The sequence below is a fragment of the Opisthocomus hoazin genome, chromosome 2, assembly GCF_030867145.1.
Source record: "Opisthocomus hoazin isolate bOpiHoa1 chromosome 2, bOpiHoa1.hap1, whole genome shotgun sequence".
NCBI lineage: Eukaryota > Metazoa > Chordata > Aves > Opisthocomiformes > Opisthocomidae > Opisthocomus > Opisthocomus hoazin.
Window position 1 is genome coordinate 81,251,376 of NC_134415.1, and position 20,846 is coordinate 81,272,221.

General features: G+C 43.7%; 1 protein-coding gene across 1 annotated transcript in view; it reads left to right on the top strand.

Annotated features, from left to right (window-relative positions):
* The first annotated feature begins 7,960 nt into the window (after positions 1-7,960).
* PREP (prolyl endopeptidase) overlaps positions 7,961-20,846 on the top strand; it is a 118,277-nt gene continuing 105,391 nt past the window's right edge. Inside the window, exons 1-4 of the mRNA XM_075414300.1 lie at positions 7,961-8,175; positions 9,395-9,469; positions 16,840-16,973; positions 19,949-20,079. Coding sequence (XP_075270415.1) covers positions 7,969-8,175; positions 9,395-9,469; positions 16,840-16,973; positions 19,949-20,079 — 547 coding nt within the window. The 5' untranslated portion in view covers positions 7,961-7,968. The remainder of the gene's footprint in view (positions 8,176-9,394; positions 9,470-16,839; positions 16,974-19,948; positions 20,080-20,846) is intronic.

Below are 20,846 nucleotides of genomic sequence, written 5' to 3' on the forward strand. Positions count from 1 at the left end.
TAAATAATTTTTGTAAGGGGCCAAATAACCTGCAGCAGTAGCCTGTTGGTTCTACAGAAGCTAGACATCAGAAATGGCTGCCGAATATTGACTGCACAATACCACTACGTACGAGAGGAACAGGTGTGAGGGGAAGCAGGACATGTCGCTGTTATTTAGTGTAAATGCTGATTTAACATTTTCTCCCAAGATGCATAAAGGGTCCTTCTGACCTGGGTAATTTCAGCAGTGCTTTGGAATAGTAGGTCTATAAAGTTATAGGGCAGAGGCCTTGTTCTACCTTGTCTTTGTCCTGTGCCTTTTGATGATTCTCAGGCATGTGCAGGGTTTAGAATAGCACTCTCGCCAGGAGGTAAAAATTAATAAGATTAATTGGATTAAATGAATTAGAGGAAAGTTCATGAGGATTTTTTTGCGGCATTTTCTTCCACCCAAATGTGTCATACTTACTTCTGCAATTTCTTTCACTCGTTCTGTGTTCCCTGGCTGTGCTCAGAAACCTGTTTCAGTCAGTGAAAAGGATGTCTCCTCCACCTAGCCTGAAGGCAAAGGAAGAACATGCAACGAAATGTTCAGAAGAGGAATGGATTTTCACAAAATCTGTTTCAATTTTTCATTTCCCTCATTTTCTGTCAGAATTTGAAACCCTGTGACTGGAAAAATTAAAAAAAAAATAAAAGCTTGCAAAAATCTCATAAAAATTTCCAGATGAAGAGAAATGGTAACCTTGTGCTAATATCTATTTGATCTTTAAAATTTCTGTTCCTTTGAAATTCCTGCACACTCCTCCAGGAGAAGGAAACAACAAAATGTATAAAAGGCACTCATTTTCAGTAATATTGTTGTAACCCGAGGAACTTAAAATTCTCTCCAAAAGTGACTCTTTACTCAGTAACCCATGTAGGGCTTCTGTACCAGCTCCATACCACGTTAGAAATCGTGTCTTTAAAAGTTTTGGTAGCAGGATTTGAAAACAGTTATTAAAAGCTTTTATTATCAACAAATCACATACTGGGACAGGAGAATAACATGCCCTCATTTTTCTCCAGCCTTCTGTGGGCTCCAAAGGGCTCTGCCCTGTGTCATCTTCCCTCCTCCCTCTGGAGCAGGCATCTCCTCTCCAGGGAAGCTCATCTGTAAACACGAGCCCGACTGCTCGCGCGGATGACTCAGATCCACCCGTATGCTCCCTTCTGTCCAAGCCCAAAGCTCAGTCTGCTTCTCTCTGAACATCTCGCCATCGGCTCAAGCTCAGTACGGCTCAGCAGAGCTCTTAATCTAAGTCTTCTAAGCTCTCTTTGCTGCTGCTTTTTCCAGTCACTGTGGCTAACGTCACTGGCCTGTCTGCTGCTTGGGCCGTGAACTTGTCAGCACCTGCAGACCGGGACTTTCTCCGCCTCAGCTTCTCATATCAAAGTTCTGTGTAAATTTTGACACATAAAACTTCAAAGCGATGACCTTCCTCATGCTTTCATACAGCTAAGATTGCCAGTCTTTATTTATCCCTTTGCCTTTCTGTTCTCACAAGATGCTTTTCCCTGGTTTTGGTATTTTCCCGCTCTTTCCCCTGTGCCCGCAGCTGCAAGGAGGTTTCCTCTCTCCCCGCGTCTTCCCACCAGCTCTCCTGTCACCAAGCACAACGTAATTCTCCTCCGTGCAGACTGCAGCCCCACTGCCATCTCCGATAACCCGCGGCACCAGCTGTCATTGCACATACGTAAACCTCTCACACCAGTCACACCCTCACCCTGCACTGGCCTTCCAGTCTGGGAGAAGCTCTCTGTGAAAATACACAGCACTCTGCCATTGCACACCTTCAAAATATCCCCCAGAGCTTTTTTTTCCACACTGTCTGCAAAAACCAAGTTGCTGGCGTGCTGCAAGTGTCGTGGGCACAATGACCAGTAATGTGTTATTTTCCTCCACGCCCCTGAATGTAGCTACCTGCTGCTTTGTGTTTTCTACTTTGATTGTAAATGTCAGATAACAAATGCATTGAGCATCTCTACCACGTGGGCATGTGTGGAACAGGGCACTGCGAAGCCCTGGCCCATGTCTGAATTGCACAGACACCGCAGTACCAGAACTACAGGCATTTCACATTCAGCTACACAAATGTTGGGAATACATTATTCAGTTACCGGACTAGGTTTAATTCATACTCCTTTAAAGGAAAGGATAAAGGTATCCCTGAATGTTAAAAAAAAAAAAATTTAAAAATTGGATTCTTTACAAATATAATTATTTAGTGTCTATGAAAATGTGGTGCCTTTCTTCAAAGGCACTTCTGGAACTGAAATCTTTTCTTTCTTCTTACCTTTGCGTCCAGTGTGGAATTATAGTGGCAATATTCTCACTTGGAATCACATTTCTGGTGCTCTGTCTCTAAAGTTTATTTTTTCTGCAGGGATCTGTAGTTTCTATAGTGTTATAACCCAAACCAAATGTTTTCTGAGGCACAACAGAAAGCTCTATTTCTAAGCCATTTGAACACATGTATTCGAAATGTATTAAATGTGGGTAAATCATGACTGCAGAAGAAGATATTTCTAGATGTGGAGTCTTTTAAAAGGAGCTAAAACTGTTTTCCTTTCCAAGAAAAATATATCAGTTTCCCTATGTTTAGTGTATTTCAAATTCTGTCAACAAGTCGTAAGCTGTTAACAGGAAGCTGCCTCCCGTTTCTCTCGCTGCCAAGATTAGGGGTGACATTCCTACCCTCTTGAAATCAGTGATAAAATTTCCTTTGATTTCAATAGGGAGAAGATTTAATCCAAAGCATGAAAATTATTATCCTTACATTTTCAGAACTGAAAATAATAAAAGTCTCCTTCCAATTCATACTTATCTCCATTTTCAGATACTGCCATGTAAGAATTATTTTTACTGTCATCCTTTTCAATATAAAGCTTATCTTAGTTGGTTTTGATGCCTGAAGACAGGAATTAGCTTATAAAGTATTTTTGCAGTGTACAACAACACAAAAAGAGTAGCTCAGAAAGGCAAAAGTAAACACTTAAAAATAAGCACTTCTCTTTCCATGTTATTAATATGGATTTGCTATCTTTCCACACAAAAGAATGAATATAATTTCATTATCAAGAAAATGATGCTTATAAAGATAGTTCTTTTGCAGGTTGACGTTTGGTGGGAGGAGATGAAGGAAGGGTTGATTCAAAGATCAGTGGAATAGGTGGGGAGAAAAGTAGGTAGAAAAACTTCCATTGACTGTGTTGGGCTGTATGTCACACCCTTCTCCCCTGTTAAATACTGCACAGCAAGGAAAGTTCAAACCCTTCTAACTTATCCTTAGGAGCCTTTTTAAGAAGAACAGCAAAATGCACAAGCCACGTAGTCCCAACTGAGTTGTATAAGATTAGGATACATTTCCAGAAATGCTGAAGTGAGTATAACCTAGATGTCAGGAATATACAGGGACCTGGTGCATAACTAGACAGTACCTAACCTGGCAAACACTGGAGGTCTCCTTGATGACTTACTGCTAAGACCCAAACACACCAAATTCAGTGAAAGCTGGGTATTGACCATCTACCCAGGGTTAACTAGGGCCCAGATTTTCCTATGTGATCTCTGGTATTTGGCAAATCCTTCTCTTAATGACCAACGGTTATCAGTTAAAAAATGAAGAATAAAAATAAAGCGTCAATTAAAAAAATTTGGCTGTCTCTAACCCTCTTCTAGGGTTAGAATTTTGTTCATTCTTCACTTCACAAAGAAAGTCACCACAGAAGGAAAATGTGAGCATAAATCACCTCAACTTTCATCTCTCTGAAAAAAATGCCTTCAAAGAAAAGTGATTTTTAATTGGGTGTTGTTATACTATGATCTGCATGTTGATACTCACACGATAGATATGTTTATCACACCATAATCATGGTTTAGATTGCCTACCTGATGAAATACTTTGAAATACTGCTTTGTAATTGCTATTCCATACTAACTCCCCATGTGGACATCCCTACACTGCTTAATTGACTTCACAGCACCAAGAGTGTAAGCACGCCACTGCACACCCCAGGGCAAGCTACAGTATGATTCTGCAGCGTGCCACCGACTTCAATGCGCCCATCCTGTCCCACAGTGCGCAGAGCCGTTTGCCACACTGAAATGCTGCTGTGCTTGACTCTACCTTCAAATATCGACCAGACCTACATCATGTAGAAGTTTCTGTAACTGAGATAATAAACACATGTTTTGTTACGTAAGCTACTTCATAATTCAGCTCAAAAAACAAGCAACCCTTCAATTACTCATAAACAATACACAATTTACAGAATTAATAAGGACAGTAGATGAACATAATTCAGAAATCGAAGATTCACTGAAAATCAACGGGACTTCGGCTCTTGAGCCAGCGCTTCCAGAACAGGAACCCAGCAGGGCAGTGACATTCCTATGAAACCTGGCTTGTTGGCACACCTCCGCATGTGCGCAAGATAGCAAAAGGATGAGGTTCTGCTGACATCTGGTGATAAATGCCTGAACAGCAGAACTGCTGTCTTAACGCGTAGGTAAATGAAATAAAAAAATATATAAAAAAACAGGAGTAAAGGTACAGACCCGCCTTCTTTCTATGGCAGAAAATTTTCTGGTCATTGCTATGTCATAATGGTGGAGTGAGGTTGGGGAAAGGACGAAAAGGAAAGGTAAAAATAAAATTTGCTGTTAGATTTTTTGTCAGATCTTCTCTGGCAAGGCTGATGAGGTCACTTCCTACTGAGTCAATACACTACTGGCAGTGAGTCATTGTGGAGATGCCGACTAAGCTGAAAGAGATTTGCTAATGACTGGATGATCAGCAAAAGTATGTAATTAATATCAGCAGAGACCAGTATCTGTCTGTCAAACGATCAGATTCATGCTAACATGGGAGTGCGATAACATGACAGACTACTGAGAGATTTTCAAACTTACTTCTTTTTAATATGGGAAGAGAATTTTTTGCTTACTCAGCACCTTATCCTCAAAACTCAGCAAATATCATATCTGAACTCTGCTGAGGTTGTTTAGGCCCCAGAAAAAGTAAAATTTTAATAGAATTTTTCTCACTGCTACAACGCTGAACAATTAAGATAGGCTTCAAACTTCCAGTTACAGCACAGTCCTAATGCTAATAACTTTGAGCTTTGTGTGAAGCACGCTGAAAAAGAGAGAAGACTGCTACACCGTTCGTAATAAGTCTTTCTGTTAACAGACTGCACACTGCACTCCCTTTCATTTGTACGGGAGGAGGGGGTGGGGGGGCTGGTGGTGCATGGTCCCTGGTAAGAAAAACGTGTTTTGGGCAGTGTTTTAGACACTATGTAACCTGTATTAACTGCTTTTCTGATAAGAAAAGCTCAGGCAGTGCAGATTTGCTCCTTTTGCTGTTGTTCACGTGTGATCCTCCCCTGCCCCCTCAAGGAAGGAAAGAGAAATTTACAGTAAAGAAAGAATTCACTTTCTGTCCCTGGTGTTCGCCCGTTAAAAAAAATTACTGCTTGTAAAATACAGGCCCGAAGATCTTATCCTGAACAACCGTGTACTTGGGTTTGTTTATATATTCCCGCCTTCTCTGTACCCAGGATGAACTGGAAGGCGTTGCAACGGGTAATTGCTGTGATTACTGGATGCTTGCCAGCCCGTTCTGCCCTGGATGCAAAGGGCTGCTGGAGCCTGGAGCAGCCCAAAACTGCCAGCACACCTCGGCCCGGCTGCTTGTCCAGCGTGAGGCTTGTCTGTGGAGACGTGGTGGAAACGCCTGGGGTATCTGGACGTACGGCTGCCCAGTCAGAGCTACTCGCAAGTCTGACCGAGATGCTAAACATCCAGAAATTCTCGGCAAATGTAGAACACATTCACATTGGACAACAATTTCAAGCTAAAAAATAAGACATGTTCTTGAGGCAGACTGTAGCTCTAAATCAGACGCAAAGCCTCTGCTGTGTATGAAGTGAAGCTGCGGTTGAGACTGCTGAAAACTCTCGGGCATGCCGTGCACATACAGCTTGTTTGTGCAGCACACAGCCAAGCCGAATGCTTTATGGAGGTATTCAGCTAATTCTTCGTGTGCATGTATAATTATGTCCGCGAAGCTCTAGACAGAAGCATGGCAGCCTCTGCCTGCCAGTATTTACCTGGGCAAGTTGCACGGACCATTAGCAAGCTTTTATCAGCACTGGGCATGTCAAGGCATTGCCGTTAACCACCTTGCTGGTTGCGTGTTCTGAGCACCAGAACAAAAGGTGTAGTCAGCAGCTGTACATTGCAAAGGGAGAAGATTAACAGAGAAACAAGGTAAGAAGGAAAAATGGCCGGAAGAGAAGGCGCAAGAGACAAGAAGGCGTGTAGGCATTGTTTAGGATGTAAAGGAAGCTGATGAACGCAGTTATGTCACTCAGTAATAGTGATCATTACAGGGCTGGCTTATTTCCTCATAGGCCCACAACCCTCAGCCTCCCCACAGGGTGCCCAACTAGAGGTGGTAACTCTTTCCATTGAGAGTCAGCAATCAAGGCACATTTCCAAACTGGCAACTACAAGCGTTTGATGCCCTTTCTGAAATGCTTTAGATCATCGTCATTCCAGGTAGTCACTTTATTCACAACTGTGAACACTCTTCGGACCAGCTGAGCCTTTAAACACCACTGCGTGCAAACCTCCTTGTCTCCAGCTGGTGCTGGAGCTTCTCATCCACCAGTACTCTCAAGTCCTTCTCCTCAGGGCTGCTCTTGAGCCACTCTCCGCCCAGCCTGTACTTGTGTTTGGGATTGCCCTGACCCACGTGCAAGACCTTGCACTTGGCCTTGTTGAACTTTATGTGGTTCACGCAGGCCCACCTCTCCAGCCTGCCAAGGTCCCTCTGAATGGCATCCCTTCCCTCCAGTGTGTCAACCACACCACACAGCTTGGTGTCGTCGGCAAACTTGCTGAGGGTGCACTCAGTCCCACTGTCCATGTCGCTGACGAAGTTATTAAACAGCACCAGCCCCAATATCAACCCCTGAGGCACACCACTCGTCACTGGTCTCCACCTGGACATCGAGCCATTGACTTGTAACTCTTTGAGCGCGTCCATTGAGCCAGTTCTTTATCCACCGAGTCGTCCATCTGTCACATCCATGTCCTTCCAATTCAGAGACAATTTAGTTCGCTCCGCACCGGCTGCGGCCACGTCCTCCCCAGGCTGGCAGCACGGCGCGGCGAGGGCTGCTGGGCTGGGAGGATGGCACGGTGAGGGCTGCTGGCACTGACTCTGAGACAGGAGCCGTTGGGAAGAAAAGCCGTGCAGCCCCGTTGCCAGCCAAAAGACAACCTGTGCTTTGCACGTTTACAGTATTTCCGTGATGCGAGGGTCCACTGGGCCACGACCTGGAAGGACACGTGTTTGTAAGCTTGCTGGCCCAGGAACCCTGTTGTAAAATGAACGCCTGGCGGGTCAGCCCGAGGTCGCCCACCCGAAACACCTTCCGTGGGTGTGCGGCCACCCAGGCCAGCTGCGCAGGCCAGAGCCCGTGCCGGTGCGGGACCGGAGCCCCGGGCCCAAGGCAAGCTTTGAGGGCGAAGGGGAGTCTCTGGCAGCTTGCAGAGGGGCGGGCGTGAGGGAAACGCCCTCAAGGCTTGGGTGGCCCCGGCCGGGAGCTGCCCGAGACCCCACACGCGCAGCAGCCGCCGTTGTACGGGCAGCACCGCGGGGAGCCCTCCGCGTCGGGCCTGAGCCTCTCCCCTCACCTTGTGCGGGAAAATGAATAAAACCTCACAATTTGTTTTATGTTTTAACGTTTGCTGTAAGAGGGAGGACAGCCGCCGCCCGGCCGCTGAGGCGGGAACAGCTCCCGCCCCGCCCCGCCCCGCCCGGCGCTGCCGGTGCGGCGGCTGCCTGCAGGGGGAGCTGTGCGAGCCAGCCCGCCGCCGGGGGCCTCTCTCGGCCGGGGCGGGCGGCCGCGCGTCGGCAGGGGGCGGGGCCGTATGGCGGCGCCGCTCCGCCTGGGCCGCGCCGCACGCCTGCTGCCTGCCGCCGCCACCCCACCAGCCCCGCGGCTGCCTCCGCGCCTCGCTGCGTCGTTGTCTTCCTCCTTCTCCTCCTCTTCTTCTTGCCCCCCTTCCCGCCGCTCCCCGCAGCCGCCCGCCATGCAGGCCTTCCAGTACCCTGAGGTGTACCGCGACGAGACCGCCGTGAGTACGGCCCTGGCCGGGGCAGCCTCTCGCCAGCCCCCTCGGGCCCCCCTGAGGGCGGTAGCGGCTCTCGGGGCTTTGTTCAGCTTCGGCCGTTCGGAGCCCAGCGCGCTGCCGTTAGAGGGTCGCGGGGCGTTTAAGGGCCGCGGGCCGTGGCGGCTGTTGGCCGCGGGTTAGTGCCGGGTCCGCGGCTGCTGTGCCGGCGCCTGCGGGCGCGTCCCGGGTTTGCGGGGCTGGCGGCGCCGCCCGGGGGGCCCGGCTGAGCGGGGGGGGGCGGCCGGGCCGGAAGCGCGGGGCCCGGAGCCTCGCGTGCCGCGGCGGGTTTTGGGGAGACCCGGGCCCTGCCCTGGGCCGCAGCGGGGCGCGGAGGGACGAGCGCGCTGTTTCTCCGTGGTGGCACATCCGTGAGGTAATCTGCCGCCTCGTGTTCCGACCGTAACTCGGTGCGCCAGGGTGGCTCTGCCCGTGCGGCTGGAGCGGGTTGGGCGTTCTGCTCCTTCCGCGAAGGACGGGGCTGCGGGAGCAGAGTTACGGAACCGCTTCGCTTTTAAACCAAAACGCTTGCTGGCGTGAGCCCGCACCGGGAAGCACTTCAGGATTTACCTTCCTAGTTGGGTGAAAGGCTGAACTATGCAATGCCTAACAGCAGGCATCTAGTCTCGCTTTGTGTGCAGGAGGAAGGAAGCAGATCTCTTCAGCCACGTGGGTTACTCTTTTGTGTGTGTTTGTTTTGTTTTTTTAATTTATATATGTACTTTGCTCACACGTTTGTGAGCAGCAATAGTAGGGAGAGCTAAACCAGACACAGTTGCATAACCAGAAACTACAGTTTGGGTACTACATCCAGTAATCGGGTTTTGTGATTTGACTTGAACACCTGGATTTGAAGGAGGTCTGGGGTTATTTAATGTTTTAGTGGGTTTTTAAAATTGTTTTACTAATCTATCGTGTGGAAGGAATTTATGTTCGAGTTCCGCATTTCTCTGGTGCTCTTGTGTTTTTTCCGAGGACAACTCTGCTGCCTGGGGGCCGTCAGCAAAGAATGGTAATATTAGCGACTCACCTGGGAGCAAGTGCTGCTTTTCTCTTCCTTTGCTTCTTAGCACTGTACGCTTTTGTGAAATTCCAAATGCCCTTCATCTTGATGACTGTCATTCCTTGATTAATAGCTTGTTTGTGTGCATGCCTTTTTTTAAAGTATTGTCTTTTATAATTTCAGGTGTTGGATTACCATGGATGTAAAATAAGTGACCCATACTGCTGGCTTGAAGATCCTGATAGTGAACAGACAAAGGTAAACTTTCTGTGTACGGGAATGGCTTTTTTGACATGGTTCTCTTTTGCAGACTAGGTGTGTAGGTACTCTGTTTTTGAAGGACCTGCCAGTACTTTTCAAAAACTTAGATAGTGAATGTAGGTGTAGTTTGCATGACATCGTACAGTGCCATCAGCAATGCCATTGTTTTATGTTAATGGGGGAGAGACTGGAACACTTGGTATAACCTAGATCACAGAATTTGGAAAACTGAGGCCCTGTTTATCTTGCACTCATTTTTCTTAGACAATTCGAATGCTCAGGGAGGTGTTGTCACACTGAAGAGAAACACTCTGATTTTATAGGGCTTTATCCACTGTCCTAAGTACATCTAAAATTGCTATAATAAAATAAAGAGTAGAAAGAAAACTCCTTTGGCTTGCTTTCTTTATACAGTGACAAAGTGTTAGGCTTTGTTAGTGGCTTTTATTACGGATTGCAGATGTTGCAATCTTTTCAGTACGCAGTCTGATATAGCTAGACTTTGCTGCTGGAACTGATCTTTCACTGAGAAGGAATCCTGAAAAATTATAGTGAAGTATGTCTGTGAGCTAGTTCCTCTGATACTCATGGCATAGGGAGTTGCAGGCGTGATGGCCAGAAGGTGGCAGGTGGCAGTGTGTAGAGGGTTTCCCTTGTGATGGCTAATAACTTTGTGATAACTGTAGTTCCAGATCTAAAACACTGGCGTGTATGTAGTATGCATGTCTGTGTCAGAAAGATGATGGAGGGCAGGATCTCCATTCAAAAATATCCTGCAGGGTGACTTCTCATAAGTGAGATTCCGTCTAGGTTCACTTGTGCATCTGCTCATATGATACATCTTGCTGAGCTAGAGGATGGTCAAATAGAACTTAACTGTAACTGTCAAGAGCAATATAAAATCTGTACTGTTAGGGTCCCATTCCCTACTTACAAATCTGTCAGCATATATAAAGGCTTATGTGGGTTAAAAAGGTTAATTTGGGATCAGGTTTTAGTGAAAAACTCTGCTCTGGACATTAACATTGAAGATTAGATATTTAGTAAGTTGGGAATATTTTGATTTTTTGATTCTGGCATCCTTAAGAAATGGTATACATAGGATAGTTTCAAGCCAAATTCAGAGGGATATATGTGTGGGGAGGTATGGTTATATCTTTATTTTATAGAAGCCTTACTAATGCCAATTAATGTGGTTTTTGGGATCCTGTGGAAGAGTTGGGATTGAGAAAGTGCCAAGCCCTGAATTTTTGTGTGCCTGTGTTCAATACTCTCGCCGCATACTGTGAACAGGTTGAATAAGAATAGTTGGAGGAGAGTGAATCTTATTCTCCAGAGGTTGTAGTTTATATAGGAGGCAAAATAAGGAGTGGGGTATTGTAACTTCCTCATAAAAATGCAGCAGCCTAGACACAAGATGTCACAGTGGTGGAATGAAAATACTGTTAAATCTTACTTGCCTACACTCTAAAAAACACATGCTTTGGCAGAATTTTGCAGTGCAGTAGTAGTACGATGCAAAGAGTGGAGGGAGTTCCTGTGTGTATAAATATGTGAGTATATCATCTTTTTCTGATGTTCCAGGAGTTACTGAATGAAGGGAATTAAAGTATTTTGCTGTTCTACCTCTTTCATAGAAGAGGTCAGAAAAAAAGTAGTCTTTAAGTGCTGAACTCCTTTCATCTGTTATGTTACTCACTCCTCTGTGCTCTGTAGCAGAGGTTGCTGATGGCCACTCTTTCTTGCCAGCTTTTCTTAATAGTTTTGTCTCCAAGTTCTAGAAATAGTTTGTAGGACTCCTGCAGAATAGCTATTCTGCATCTACCAGATCAAAGAATAACCAGACACTGGTATAGAGGTAATTGAATGACTGTGCAGGCTTCAGAGAGAATTTGGATCGTGCTTTGTAGATTTTTCAAGCCTTCAAGTCACTGACCTTGAGATCTGCGTCCTTCCCAATCTTCCTCCAAGTCACTCACTCTCTTTATGCGTTCCTTAATGTCCCAAACCTCCATTTGTTTGGGGGAAAAGTAAAAATATCCTGTGTACACCTGCAACAACAGGCTACCTTCAGTTTTGTACATATTAAGAACGTGCTTATCTGTAGTGAAAGAGCCCCCTATTAGGTGGCTGTTTACAACATACTTGCTTGATGTGAGTGTGTGTAACAGTGGAAGTTCTGGTTTGTGCCAAGAGTGAAGACTGAATATCATTTATTAATTTAGAAATCTTTTCTCGCACACAAACAGTCAAAATTATTTGGTGTGTACTGTTGAATAGATACACAAATATGCTCGAATTCTGCTTTTCTAGACTTCACAGAAATGGTCATGTCAAGCATTCATGTGGTCATAGAAAATAAATCAGTAGGCCTCATTTTGTTGAGTCAGTGAAACATCAAGTTTACTATTTCTTGAAGCATGGAGGAAGAAGATCAGGCAAGTGAGATTGGTTTTAACTCTGGAATTTTCATAGTAGTTTCACCTGCTGTCCACTGTAGGGTTCGCAGGACTGGGACTGAAAGAAATTATTCGCAACAGCTATGAGGATGAAGAATCGTACTCATTTTTCCTGTGACTAGTCCAAATGACTTTTCTGGGCTCTGATAGTTAGCAGGTTACGAACAAGTGAACGTAGAAGGGTGGGGTTTTTTTTGTAATTGGTTTGATCAGATATTTCTGCAGTGAGAGTAGAGTGCAGATGGTACTGTACCTGATCCACCGTAGTTTTCATGTTTCAGTTAAGTCAGGTGGTTCTGTGGTTTCTCTGCCCTCCTCCTCCTTGCACTGACCTGAATTTTTCTGTCCCTCCCTTGCATGGGTATAGCTATCACAAGGCTTTGGTGGATTAGTTTTCTGTTGGCACACATGCTTAATCTAGGTCACCCCAAGGCCACATGATAGTTGGATCTAAGATGGTTCAAGAGTGGGATCTTTCTTTTCCTAGCAGCCCACAGCCTACTTTTAATTAGATGAGAGTCAAATAGGTCTAGAAACTTTTCACCCAGGTTGCCAAAATGATCTTATTCCATATGCAGTGTATATGTCTGCTATAGAATGGAGGCAAAATCTGCAGGTGGCTAAGCAGGACTGTTTCCTGTCAGAGGCGCAGTCTTAGAGCTGATTAAGCCAGTCATCAAGCCACATCCTCAGTCTCTTGTGGTGAAGCTGTCGTTCAAGAAGTATGTGCTTCCATATTCATGATCTACGTGTTTTACTGTATCACTCTTTTCCCAGTGTGTGCTTGGTTGGAGTAGTCAAGTGCAGCAATAAGCAAACAAAACTCCATTTTCCAGATACATAGATAAAAACTGACCCCCTGGTTAGATGAGGAAGTTCCTACCTCACTTTGGAGAGTGCAGAAGCTGGGTTCGTGCTCTGCTACTGTTTGGCCATTAACCTTTAAGACAGACTGTGGAAGCATCCCTGGCATAGTTTAAATGTTATGCTACACTAGTGAAACACTTCTGATGATGACATAGGTCACAACTGCAAAACCGCACTCATACTGTTGTCTTGGGTTTGGCTTGGTTGGACTTTCCAACTTCTTCGTTTGTTTTTACACTTGTGGGAAATAAGCTCTTTTTTAGACTACAGCAAAGTCTTTTGCTGCTTTACGTATGCCAGTCATACACAGTACCTTCACTCACTGACAGCGTAGGCAGTAGTGCGTAGCTGGTTTCAGGCGTGAGAGATGGAGAAGGGATGAAAGAGCAGGGATTGTGTAACGTACATGGTTGAGTTGTGGTATTATGAGCAGGTGTATGTTTGGATTAAGACTAGAGTTGAAACTCTCACGACTCCAATTAAATGGATTTGTGGTTATAATTGACCAGTGTTTTATTCGCATGTTTTGATAAATTTCCAATTGCACTTAGAATTTTTCTTTGCTAGATACTGAAGTAAATGCTAAGAGGCAAGCCAGCAGATATCTGCTTAGTTTTATTTTGTGATACTTAAAAAAAAAGATATGTGCCCTCTTGTAGGAGTTGCACTGAACTACCTTTTACTGAGAAGATATATGTGAAGATTTGGGGGGTCACTATTAAACAAACTGTAAATACTTCATGGATTAATAAAAAAGACTGGTAATGTTTAAACTATTTCTATCCTAAGACATCTCCTTGGAAACTGTACTGTGGGTGTAAATCATTATCTGGTCTAGAGAATAGCTTAGTGGCATGTATAAAGGTGATAGGTTGTAACAAAGCATGGTTCAAAAGCTTTGTGGCATGTATTTTGTAAATGATATTTAGTTAGACTTTTTTTTTTTTAAAGAACAGTTGGCCTGTTCATGTAATGGCCAAACAATTTAGCCTTGAGTAGAACATCCCTACTTTTAATACAACATTTTAGAAATTCCTTTGCTTTTCAAATTACCTTATTTTCTGAGACATCCATAAGCATGCACCTTACTTGGACCCTTATTCTGTGCTTTCTTCTGCTAGCAAATTCTGTCCTTGTTCAAGGCTTATGGTAGATCTTCAGATGGAGATTTCTGCAGGTGAAATATGAACCTTTCTCTGTAGGCTCATGAAGATGCATAGAAAGTTACTGTTAGCCCTGTAGCCTGGGTGGCATCTCTTTAGCCCAGCGTGGTGGATGGAGTTGTTTACTGTGAGAGGTTCTGCTGACAACATCTGTTGCTGTACTTTACCTAGAGCAATATTTCAATTATGTATTGCTTTTTGAACATGAGTGTAACCTCATGCTCAAAGCATAAGACCAGAGAGTTTCCAAACTGGGCTGGGTTGTTCTTGGTGGAACTCCTTCAAAAGCCTGCAGTTCTTACTTACTTTTTTAGATAGCAGTGACATTCCCTGTTACAAATAGTCTTGGAACCTTTGGTGTGTAGTAAGTGGAAACGGGAAAAATATATTAAGTTTCTGTAAAAGCAGAATTACTAGTGATTCAGTTGTGAGTCCAATAGTTAGTATGTAAGCACACTCTTGTGCAATGGATGCTTGTAAAGAAAAGTTTGTGTCTCTTCTCTGAATACCAGTAATTAAAGCAGATGTAGTAAGATGCGACTGTGCGGTTAAAAGTGAGTAACACACAGTTCCAGTATATCCTTGCAGCAATGTTACCATTTTGGTCATGGTATTGGTGGATGAAACAAAGATGTGTGACAGTTTTTGTCCACTGTATGCAACTGAAAAGTGCTTCTGCCCATCCAGTACAGTGGATGGTTTTATACATGATTTTATAAGACATCTTTTGTCTGAAAACGTCACAGCACTTTGAGCAGTTTGTTTGTGTAGCTTGCACTGTCTAGATTTTTGTGTATGTGGTCTTTGGAAACACATGGATTTCATTCAGAGAAAAAAAAATCAGATACACATAATTCTTGGGTAGATTTGATTGAGTTCTTTCATCATCTGATGGAGGGGGGATGGTTATAGCAGTACAGTGTGGAGCTGCATATTGTTTTGGTTTACCACTGGGATGTGCTGTGCTGCCGTGCTGGCGGTTAAAGCTCTCTATGCCAGTGTGATTCTCAAAGGGAGGACAGAAGCAAAAACATGTTTTCGCTTGGCAATGCATTCACCTCTTTCCTTTTTCTCAGGGGATCATTTCCTGACTCAATGCTTGCTGATACATAGAGTCTGATTTTGAGTAAAGGTGCAGAAGTCATCGTTGTTAGCCTTCTGTATCTGTTCCTTTTCAGTGCTGTAGTGCTTGCTTTCTTGTGCCATCCTTGAGGGGTGACTTGTGTGTAACCAGCACGTGTGTTCTTAAACCAGTGAGTTTCAGCACTTAGCCAAGTGCTCTTAGGGTATTGCTAATTCAGCGCTCACATGTTTAAAGCTTATCAGTTTTTGTATGCTTTATTAGGCATGAACAAATACCTCTCAAGTGGAGACTGACCGTAATTAATGCGCTTTCTCCTTTACCTTTTGGCCTGACAAGTCTCTGGAAACACAGCCTGGCATGTAGTGCAGCTCTTGGCTATGCACTGCTGTGGCAGCAAGGCAAATGAAAGGGAGAGTGTCTCTCTGCGCACTTCTCACCATGTGCGATGTCTGTAAAATGCTACTGAAAGAGTTTTATGTTGTTCTTCCCTCTTTTTCACCTGAAGAGTAAATAAATGAGTAAACATTGATAGCAGTTGGTAAGTGTGTGCCAGGTACTCTGTACAGCAGCTGGCTTTTCTGAAGAACTATGAAACACAAGTTGTGGAATATGGATTGTAGCCCCGCTGCTTCTGTGGGTCATGCCCTGTGGTGAAGTGTGTCTCAGATGTTAATCATGCAGCGATCTGCTTGCTGTGTGACAGATTCAGGACAGGTAGAAACAATAGCCTCTTTCAGAGCAGCTGGTGAAGAGACCTGTGTAAGCAAGAGATGGGTGGACGGGGTTTCAGGCTGTAGGTGAGAGCCTGGGGTCCGAGAGTGATGCTGCAGCCATCGTTGCGATGTCTGGCCATGAATTACAGCCACACACAGTGTCTTGTCTTTTCTACTCCATGCTAGACACAGAAGAGCCTGCAAGTCTACTTCTTAGCAGCTGTGGTTCACCTTAAGACGCTTAGGTATTAATTTTATGTTAATGTACTGTGATCTCAATAGGGATGGTGAAACGCCAACAGAGCACCAGGTTTTCCATGCGTGCCCTGGGAGTGACAGCCTTTAACAAACAGCTGGAGTGGTAATGGTTTGGGCCGCTGTCTTTTAAGTGTTTGTGACTGGGAGATGGAGTGTTTTAAAGAAACCAGACTCCTCACAGTTCTCGGGGATTAGGTATTGTTGCCTTGAGTAACTAAGAACTGATCTGTGAACAGTACTTTAGCCTCTCCAAGAACTACTGGCTGGGACTAATCCTGTGCATTTTGTTAATAGGATGCGCAGATAGTGCACGTGAGGTTTTGTATCATCTTCCAGCCATTCACAGCTCCTGAAATGATAGTTCTGTCTGTGGGCAAAAGCAACTCTGTTCTTTATCCATTTCCTAATTTATTTATCATAGAGTATTGGAGTGTCATATAGTTGTGGTGAAGTAAGGGAAGATGCTATTTCCTGTGTATATACCAATAAGTTAGCTTTTCTGTGCCATTTAGGCAAATACAAGGAGAGTTTTTAAAAGCATGAGGTTTGGGATTTTTTTTGAAGGCAAATGGCAGGAATCTGGCTTGTCTTTGGCCAAACCACTGGTTACCCCAGTGTGTGCCCTGGAGAGACATTATTCAAGATATAAGGTCAGTCTTCTTACAGTGTTGTGGCATAGTGCAAATACGTATTGTGACTCTACACAACCTATGTGAGGGGAAAGAAGTCTGTGATGCATTGCTTCAGAAAATAGTGTTTTCTGTAGGAAATACGTGTTTCTGCTTCAGTCTATTTATTTTTGGGGGGCATTGTTTTTTTTCAGGCATTTGTGGAGGCTCAGAACAAGCTCACAGTGCCCTTCCTCGAGCAGTGTCCTGTCAGAGGACTGTTCAAAGAACGAATGACTGAGCTCTACGATTATCCTAAGTACAGTTGCCACTTCAAGAAAGGAAAAAGGTATGTGAGGAATGTCTTTGTAGGTGCTGGTGAACATGAAGCAAGTCAAAAGCAGCTACTAGTTAACAAATTATAAGTTATATTTGTATTTATTCTTTTATCATTGGGAAGTAGGAAAAGTAAGTAATGTTAATATATATGGTTGCATGATGCAGAGCACAAGATGCTTGACTGTCTCCAGCTCCCAGTCATATTACCTTCTTGTTCTTTTGTCATTTTTCCTTTTTGTAGGACAAATTGTGAGTTTATCAAAACTCGGACAACTTTGTAGAATAACTGCTGTAAAATTTTGAGGAGTTCCTTTCAGGATTGGTCACTGTCAGTATAGTTAAAGGCACCTTATCCTGAAAACAGCACAAGTCTGTCATGCATGCTGTTCTAAATGTTTACTAAAATACTGCTCTTATGTTGGTCATACTTTGGGCGGCTAGTAGGATTTTTGTTCAGTCATAGCCAATGAAAAGCAGTGGGAATTTCCTTGTGAAAAATGGTTCCTGTGCCTGCAGGAGATCAAAAAATCATTTGGATGATGTAAGGCAACTGATGCAGAAAGATCTGTCTTCTGAGAGATAAAGTAATCCTGCTGTGTTTCAATACGTAGCCTACTTGTATCCCTGTTTTAATTCTGTGGCCGGGCAAAGATGCCGTGCTTCTGCGGCTTACCCAAGGTCTGGATACTGCAGCTGCCACTCAGTTTTATGTGACCTCCTTCAGAAACACTAGCAATCTCCTAGAGAAAGCGAGTAAAGGGATGAAATTGCTGGTTAACTTAGTAACATCTAAAGATTGTTTTAGCAGTTGAGAAAGAGGTAATGCAAACAACCAGCCATTCTTAATCATAGGAAGCACAAATAGTCTTTTTCAGTATTTTCGATTTGTTTCATCCTTGTTGAGTGGTCACCAAGATACACCAGGCATGTTTTCACTGTCATCTACAGGAAGGAGCAGAAGATGTCTCGTTGCCTTAAGATTTCTATGCAGATACTGAGGGAGATCTGCTACTCTTATCTGTCCTATGCTGTGAGGAGGATGTGGATACCTGTTACTAAGAAAGTCTGTGGGTTTTTGTGAAAGTGTATTGTGGGGAGTGAATCCAAGCTGATGTTGGTTTAAGTTGTCACTGATGAGGCACAGCATGTCAATGTATAGAGTGTGAGGTTTAAGCCCAGGAGCAGTGGAGCTGTTTAGGCCAGTGCTGCATTGGGGCAAGTAGGCTTTGTTGAGCCAGTCAGGCAAAACTTCTTAGTTTGTATGCGATGCTCCTGCAGATGTAGCTGTGCTGTATTGAGGAGCAGGGCTGATCAGTGATTGCCCTGAATTCTCTGACCCATTCTCCCTGTGCAGTGCAAACATGACTGGGTGTGGTTATATTCAGTGCTCATGAGGTTTGGTTGTTGCAGAAGTGTTCATGGAAGTAATGACCATAGTCTCCACTAGAGGTAAAAAGTCTTAATTTGATGCAGCTGGCTGCGGTCCAGGAAGAACATTGTTGCCAGGACCTTAATGTGCTTTGACTTACGACACTTTACTTTGATTTTCATAGATGTCCTTTTAGTTTTTCTGAGTGTTACTCAGTTTCCTGGCATGTGCTGAAATTAGATCACACTGCTTTAAAAATCATACCAAAACCCATATATTGTAGTGTTTGAGGAGATCAAGAGGGCTCTACCAAAGTAAGTAATGTTAAGTAACACTAAGGGGCAGGGATGGGAACTATTTTATTTGAAGAACTATCTAAACTACCCATGATGCTTAGAATTTTTTAAATTTAATTACTTCTGTTTTCTGCCAAAGAATAGCTGCTAAAGGACAGTGTCTGAAGAGCTGTTCTATAGATCCTGTAGAAAGGAAGAGTGCCCAGCGAGGTGCTGTGTCTGTCAAATTGTGTGACCTTTGGTTTCCAGCTTATTGCTTAGCATTGCAGAGGTGAAATTGGATAGAAAATGCATGGTCAGATGGAAGATTATGTATCTTTCTTCTATTCCTTTGATTTTTTAAATTTTTTTTTTAATTTTTGTCACCTGCTGAACATTATTGTTAGTATTTGAACATATTACTAGTTCAGATTGTTAGCCAGGCCTTTGTGAGTATAGTTCCCCTTTCTGGGTTTACCAGGTTGCCATGCTGCTATCAAAGTACTGGACAGTCTTAGGGAATATGTGAACTTATGTTTATGTTTGAGCATTACCGCATAAGTTCTCCTGTTCCCCCAATGCAGCTGCTATTTGATTTGTTAAGTCACGAGTTAGCGTAGTAAAACTCAGAAGTCCGATGAAGGAAAAGTGTAGTACCTATGAACTGCATAGAATACAGTTATTAATTCCTTTGAGCTCTGTAGTGTCTTATGTGAACAGTATCCTTCACTGAAGAGAATTCTGTAGTTCTCTATTGCTACAACCACACACAATTTTAGGGACATTGGGAAATACAGATGAAAGAATTTCAGTTCTGTTTCATTTGAACGTCTGTCTTCCACCTGATACATATTGAAAGCAGCTATATGAATGACGCAACTTAGAACGTAGGGGATGGGAACCTGTGCCAGCGCTTGTGACAGAGAAATGCTAAGGCTGCCAGAGTGATTTAACATAGACAGTTATGTAGTTTATAGTATACTTTACTTGGTTTGAAATGCACTGTGGAAAATACAGTTTTTATTTTTAAAATGTTTTGGATGCATCCTGCAGTCTCTTCTGTGCAATCTGTATCACATCAGGGTGAGATTCCTCTCATTTTTAGAGGCCTGGTGTCTGGGCTTCCTCTGTACTGAGGGGGAGAGAAAGGCACCTACAGAGGGTGGTTAAATCTGTGATGGTCGCAGAAAAAGCCATAGTTCCTACTATACTGTGAAGCTTGTTTCTGCTATGTGTTTATCTGTCTTCTAGTTTTGTGACAGACTCATACAAGTTTTTCTTGCTTGCCTAACTGAAAGTCTGAGTTCTTCCTACTTATTTTTTCTTCTTGTGTTCTTTTAGGTATTTTCACTTCTACAATACAGGACTCCAGAACCAGCGAGTTTTATATGTACAAGACTCCTTGGATGCCGAAGCCAAAGTTTTTCTTGATCCAAATAAGCTTTCTGATGATGGCACTGTGGCTTTACGAGGTTAGTGAGATGGCAGTTCCTGCTGAGTAAGTCTCGGTCTTCGGCAGAGGTTGGAAATGGTTTCCAGCTCTTCGCCTATAAAAGTATGGCTAGAGTAAGCAGTCAGAGTAGCCATATGTGATTTTGTATAGTGTGTCAGAAGAACACTTCTAAGTCTACACTGAACAGATCTGGAGGCTGTCCATGGCAAGGAAAAAAGCTTATGTATATGTATTGACTAGTTCTCTAAAAATTGTGTATTTCATCTTTAACAGAAGCCAGCAAGTTAAAGTATGAGGCTATGAAGGAGCATAGCTTCAACTTTTATGAGAATCACAAAATTACTTGTGTTCACTAGCGCTTTAACTTGTGTTAGCTGTCCATTTTCCCACTCCCTACTGGCTTACTGCAGAAGCAAGACTTTTGGACCTAGAAGCCCTTTAAGTTTGTTCAATGCCAGTTAATAAAAACGGAAGACAGAATTAGTGGATGCTTCTTTAAGTGCGACCTAGTTGAAAATGATCAATAGGTTGGGGTTTTTTTAGTGAGAAGTCCTGCCTTGAACTGTGAATATAAGGAATTGGGTTCATATAATCTTTCTGTATTTGTAAAAAGCTTATGAGAAAATATTTTTCTAAGTGCGCTTAGAGAAACAACAGCCACAGAACAAGAGTGGAGACTCCTGGTGTTGATAAATAACTGATTTAAAGGCAGAGAGAGGAATAACTGATTGGCTATCAAAGTGGAAATTGACAGTAGAGTTCTGTCAGTGACTATGCTAGGACTTG